Source organism: Watersipora subatra, chromosome 1, assembly GCF_963576615.1.
Source record: "Watersipora subatra chromosome 1, tzWatSuba1.1, whole genome shotgun sequence".
Taxonomy (NCBI): domain Eukaryota; kingdom Metazoa; phylum Bryozoa; class Gymnolaemata; order Cheilostomatida; family Watersiporidae; genus Watersipora; species Watersipora subatra.
Window position 1 is genome coordinate 70467779 of NC_088708.1, and position 6005 is coordinate 70473783.

Genomic DNA, 6005 nt, shown 5'->3' on the forward strand with positions numbered 1-6005 from the left:
TTATCTGAGGAAAGATGGAAATAGGTATTTTTCAAAGATTTTACTTTAGAATTACATGCTCAATGTAAAAATAAAAGAACTAGGCCCCATGACAACCAGAGACTAGTTTAAAATATATTTAGTGAAAACCAATAATCCTTTCATCTAGTATACTCAGTAGTTTAGTAAAAATTTAAAATTTAAGAATACACGTGCCCTGTACTCTATAGAACACACACATGCGCTGTGCTCTATAGAACACACACAGGAGCTGTACTCTATAGAACACACACATGAGCTGTACTCTATAGAACACACACATGCACTGTACTCTATAGAACACACACATGCGCTGTACTCTATAGAACACACACATGAGCTGTACTCTATAGAACACACACACACATGGGGTGTACTCTATACAACACACACATGCACTGTACTCTATAGAACACACACATGCTATATATTATCCAACACACACATGCTATACTCTAAAGAACACACCCATGGTATACACTATGGAACACACACTGTCATATTTTATAGAGCACACACAGGCTATTAATATGGAACACACACATGCTATATAGCTATAGTTATGGAACACACACGTGCCATACTCTAAGAAACACAATACTATCTTAAATCTTGTGATGTTGTTAAAACAGAATCTACTTAGGGCAGATACACTGATAGCTGCAGTTATGACACAACACTGATATCTGCAGTTATGACACAACACTGATAGCTGTAATTATGACTCAACACTAATAGCTGTAGTTATGACTCAACACTGATAGCTGCAGTTATGACACAACACTGATAGCTGTAGTTATGACTCAACACTGATAGCTGTAGTTATGACTCAACACTGATAACTGTACATATGACTCAACACTGATAGCTGTAATTATGACTCATCACTAATAGCTGTAGTTATAACTCAACACTGATAGCTGTAGTTATGACTCAACACTAATAACTGTAGTTATTACTCAACACTGATAGCTGTAGTTATGACTCAAGACTGATAGCTGTAGTTATGACTCAACACTGATAACTGTAGTTATGTCTCAACACAAGAGTTAGCACAGAATTAATAGTTATCAAATTGAACTGAAAAACAGAGACATTTAATTGGCCTGCTTGCTGACATAAGATAGCCATTCCAAATTGATGAACAACAACCCATTGTGTAACATGCATTGGGTACACCCATGTTACACAACGGTCATACCCATGTTACACAGCGGTTATACCCATGTTACACAGCGGTTATACCCATGTTACACAACGGTTATAACCATGTCACACAATAGTTATCCCCTGATACACAACTGTTCCTGCCATGCTTAAATACATGTATATAGACATTCTTTGAAAAATAGGAAAATCACGCTAACATATATAACATATATCACATATATCACATGTGCTTTTATGCTACACCTTTTGCATTTCACCAAATGCTAGTAAAGCTGTAAAGCACTTGTTATTGTCGAATTAACAGGAGGACATGTAAATAAACTGGGCGACTTTCTTTGTAATCCAGTAAAATCGTGAGATGTGATGAGGTAGACTAGAGATTGAAATAAGATGTACCGGAAATTCAAGTGTTTATTTGTACAACAGTAGATTTTTTGGTATATTCCTTTACAAAGCCAAAACCTGTTATAAACTTACTGATATTGGCACCGAATGTCTAAACACTTGATCTAGAACCGAAATTATTTGATAGAAGGAGAACTGTTGCATCGACAAGGTGTTGTCTCAAACACTATATTAGGCTCAATCAGTTAGAGATACCATCCAGGCTATACAAGCAGAGCATGAGTGTTTACTTGCTTTCACAAGTAACGTACAACTACATTATAATGCTATTCTTTAACAGATAAGACATTTATGTTATATTTGATATAAAGAGCCCTTATTATCTAGTTCCTCACTATCAGCGCAATGTTTGATACTTGTCTTTGATAAAGAAACATCATATATTTTTATATTCAGAGCACAGACAAACATATCAGGTGACAATGTCTGCCAGTCCATTAGTCAAAAATTTACAACTTAAGTCCGCCTATAAAGGTATCGGAATGTATAAATGAGCGCAACATCAAGAGGTTATGAGTGCTGTTAAGATTGCCATGAGTAATGCCTTTATGATATTACGCATGAATTTCAAAATTTATCATCGATGATATATAGTTTATTTGAGAGCCTTCATAAGCTAGCTACTGCTTCTTTGTATTTTAAAGAGTTGCGTGAAAAAGCAGATAAGGTTTGTTTTGCAGGGCTGATAGTTTTCATCATCTCTTCTATGCTTATTCATAGTCTGGGATCTGAGCTATTGAAGATAAGGTAGCCTTAGCTCTCGGCATTCCAAAATTAATAAATTCAGTTTCGTCCAAAGTAGTTCCTTGATCTTCTGTGATAGCGTATCGATAGATGCTCGGTCTACCAAGCAGATACTCCTGCTGAGTTCTAGACAAACCTGGCAGATGGCTATAGCTCTGGCTGAGACTGTCTTCAGCTAAATGATTGTTTACTGTCATGCGGAATTTCATCCACTGATATAATTTTTCAAGCAAAGCTTCATAATTCATGTCTTCCTCACTCTTCACCTAGAATATGATACATATATGACTTCAGATGAGTCATATGACTTCAGATGAGTCATATGTCAGTCTTTGCGAATAAACCGCGCAAAGATGAGTCTCTGTAACCCCAGTATCCCATGTAATGTAAATGTATACGCAACGACAGTTTGGTAAAGTTGCCCTACCATAACTACACATCTAAGTAGAAAAACTTTGTTTAGGCCAATAAAGCAAAGTGCACCCCCCTCCCCTCTCCCTGTTACGATTTCTCTGTTATACTTTTTTTTTCCTTCACGATGTGGCACCCGTTATTTTGCCTCCGCCATACGACATTGTTTTCGCCTTACGATATCAACTAAAATTTATCTCAGACTTGGCAGTCGGTGTGCTGAATACATCAGAATAACGCCGATATGAAAATGCCGATATGCTATTTGCCAAAATTCCTTCCACAACGCTTGAAAGAGATACGATGCTCTTTCTCCTCTCCTAGTTCAGCATTCTTTGTGGTTCGTAAATGCCTGATAATGCATGAGTAAAACAAAGATTAAAAAAAGTAAGCGAAACAGAAAGTTTGTAGTGAATTTTAGCGTTTAATGTACTATTTACTATGAACTTTAATTTATTATACGTATATAACTATACATATAACCGCATATACAGTATAACTTTAATTCGTTAGCCATGAGTCTTAAAATTGAGGAAGGAATAAGTAAGAATCATAGTCAGAAGTAGATCATAACCACTAAATACAGTAAAGTTACTGTAGGTAACTATAGTTACTAAGGTTAAAATACTATTTTGTTACTAATTTAAAGTAAATTTTAATATGTATAGTACGAAATATAAAATTTGGCGTAATTAACCAAGGGTGTTTGCATTTTAAAATTACTATGGGTTTCTATAGTACCTCTTTATGACATTTTCGCCTGACGATGTCAGCGCTAGAATGAATTAATGCCATACGGTGGGGGAGGAAAGGAGGGGAATAGAAAGGGGGAGGAAGGGGAAATGAGGGGAGGCGGGGGTGCCCCATACTTTTCCAGCCTTTCAGCTACACAATAATAGCAAATTTAATTAGTTTACAAGCCATATCACCTCGGACCATTTCTATTTCATTCCCCCAAATTCACCCTTAATATTCAGTCTGGTTCCTGTGGGGCTAACGGAGACACTAACATTTCTAAAACTAGATACTCAAAACAAATGTTTTACCATCTGCAGAAAAAAATTCATCAACAAACATCAAACCTGCCTTCACAGTTATGTCAAAGGATTCAACTGATTGCTGTGAACCTGCCGAGCCTATTGATTGGGTATCCTCACTTTGAGGAAGACCAACTGACTTCCGCTTGTTTTTGGAGCTCTTGCCAATTTCCTTCTCTTTTGATTTGCCAATTTTCTTGCTCTTCTTAGAAACCTTCGGAGACTCGGTAGAAAATGTCTGTCGTGGTAATCTGTTATAACAAAAAAGTCTCTATCTCCTAAATTAAACTATTATAACGCCACACCAGGAGACAAGCTATGAAAATCATGTTACACAGATGAAAAAACATATTGCATGTTAATCATGATACAAATCATGTTAAACGACTCTCTCCAGTCATTTAACCCTGCACAGCCCTGGAGCTGTTATAAAAAGCAAGGTCCTCTATGAGAATCAATAAGAAAGTTTTCTACACTTGACAAGCGATACTCTATTATTACAGGGTGCCATATGAAAGTATCTTCTTTTGCTAGGCACCATCTGTATTTGCCCTATGTTCTAGCAGTCTTCCAGACCTGCATGATGTCATCTCAGACTAAATTCACAGCAAAAAATCGCTTTGCTTGGAAGATATATTGGCAACTAAGTTATCAAAGCCAAACATCTTACAAGATCCAAGTTTTCTTGACTAAATTGAAGTAAAAACATCAATACAATGCTGTCATGCAATGCTGTCATGCAATGCAAGTGCTGACTAAAGCTCTAATAGGCTTGATTACATGTAGATGCTGTCTTGTCAACATTTAAGAACGCATGTGTAGGATAACAGGATTGTTAATGTTGTCAACTGATGTTTCACAAGCATTAGCGTTATATCAACAGAAAATTAGCACTCGTTGCTACTAAACCACTCATGGTAAAAATATTTGACACACCTGCCCTTCGTTGTTGATGAGACTAATGCTAAAACTTCTCAAAATGTCAAAATCTCACGAGGATCTGCAGCAAGAGCTTGTTTATATGGATAGTTTACATTCTTAACTCACACACAGATGGCAATCTAATGTTGGTATGGTAATACACTATAATAAAGACAGTTGACTTTAAGTTTTATTGTAGAAAATCCTCAACTTTGGTTGGCTATTCTTTTGACACCGAGCTTTACGCTCAGTCAACTTCCACTCTTGTATTGCAAACAGTGATCAAAGTGTGGATGTGAGATCAGCAGTACATTCTGACCAGGCATACATGTATTAGATATCCCAGTTACACCTAGTGGTAAGATACATGTACCAATTGAGCTGCAATGCTTTGTTATTGTTCAAAGCAGTTTGAAATTTAAACAGACAGCAACAATTGTTCTAGGAATTATCTGAGGGCAATATCCAGTTAATTTTTTTCATCCCACCAAAGACATATCATGTACTAATAGACTGGAAGTCTTTTTTATTCTGACCATCAGGCATATTTCAGTGATCAACCATTGGGCACTTGTTACTTAAGCCTTGCAGTGTCATTTTTGAGACAACATACAAGGAGAAAGCTTAATAACTTTGAACAATGTGCCAAACTCTCAGAAAGTTAATCAATGTTGATAGTCTCTTGAGCCACAAAAGGAGAGGGATATAATGCAGGAATTGTTTAACATGTCTTAATCTGACCATAGAAGACAAAGATGTTTAACAAAACTAAAGAAAGAGGCGAAAAAGCTGATACCCTTATTCTGCTAAAAAACAAGACAACTGACTCAACAGTTCTTCATATAATCAGAGAACATTGCTTTGTTTTAAGCTGACGAGAGAAGACAAAGATGTCTAACACTAACCTTGTGATTTGTGTCATCTCAGGCTGTCCGAACTGGCCATCCACATCATAGTAGTTGTAATAAGTGTTATCCATTACAATTTCTTACATGCCAGTGTTCACTACACATGTGCAAGCATGTTCCTATAATGGAACTAGCTGACTGTTTATGACAACTTAGTGAGATAAGACCAAGCTACCACTCACTATCATAGCTCTTGCGCACGCATATTTCTTATCTATCCATTCTTACAGTTTGTCAGCCTTATCTCAACCTGCCAAAGGCATTGTTGCTAGCTAAATTTCACCCTTCAAGCCGAATTTACTTGAGTCATGGATGCTATCTAAAAACCAAAGGTGACTAAGACTAATACTCTGACAGCATTTATCATGGAAACAATCCTTTATCTCAAAAG

The 6005-nt window shown here is 36.6% G+C and overlaps 1 protein-coding gene across 1 annotated transcript; it reads right to left on the minus strand.

The window, feature by feature from the left end:
• Positions 1–1957: 1957 nt before the first annotated feature.
• On the minus strand, positions 1958–5753 carry LOC137385338 (uncharacterized). Its single transcript, XM_068071787.1, has 3 exons — positions 5612–5753; positions 3835–4036; positions 1958–2603 (listed from the first exon to the last, which is right to left on the minus strand). The coding sequence occupies exons 1-3, from the start codon at positions 5683–5685 to the stop codon at positions 2304–2306; spliced, it is 576 nt and encodes a 191-aa protein (XP_067927888.1). The 5' UTR covers positions 5686–5753; the 3' UTR covers positions 1958–2303.
• Positions 5754–6005: the final 252 nt, after the last annotated feature.

What these genes read in the sequence shown, in the direction of transcription:
- LOC137385338 (XM_068071787.1), bottom strand. Translation starts at nt 5,685, where the DNA reads ATGGATAACACTTATTACAACTACTATGATGTGGATGGCCAGTTCGGA. An exon ending in GAGATGACACAAATCACAAG is followed by an intron (nt 4,037 to 5,611) that starts GTTAGTGTTAGA and finishes TTGTTATAACAG; the next exon opens with ATTACCACGACAGACATTTT. An exon ending in CCTTTGACATAACTGTGAAG is followed by an intron (nt 2,604 to 3,834) that starts GCAGGTTTGATG and finishes ATCATATTCTAG; the next exon opens with GTGAAGAGTGAGGAAGACAT.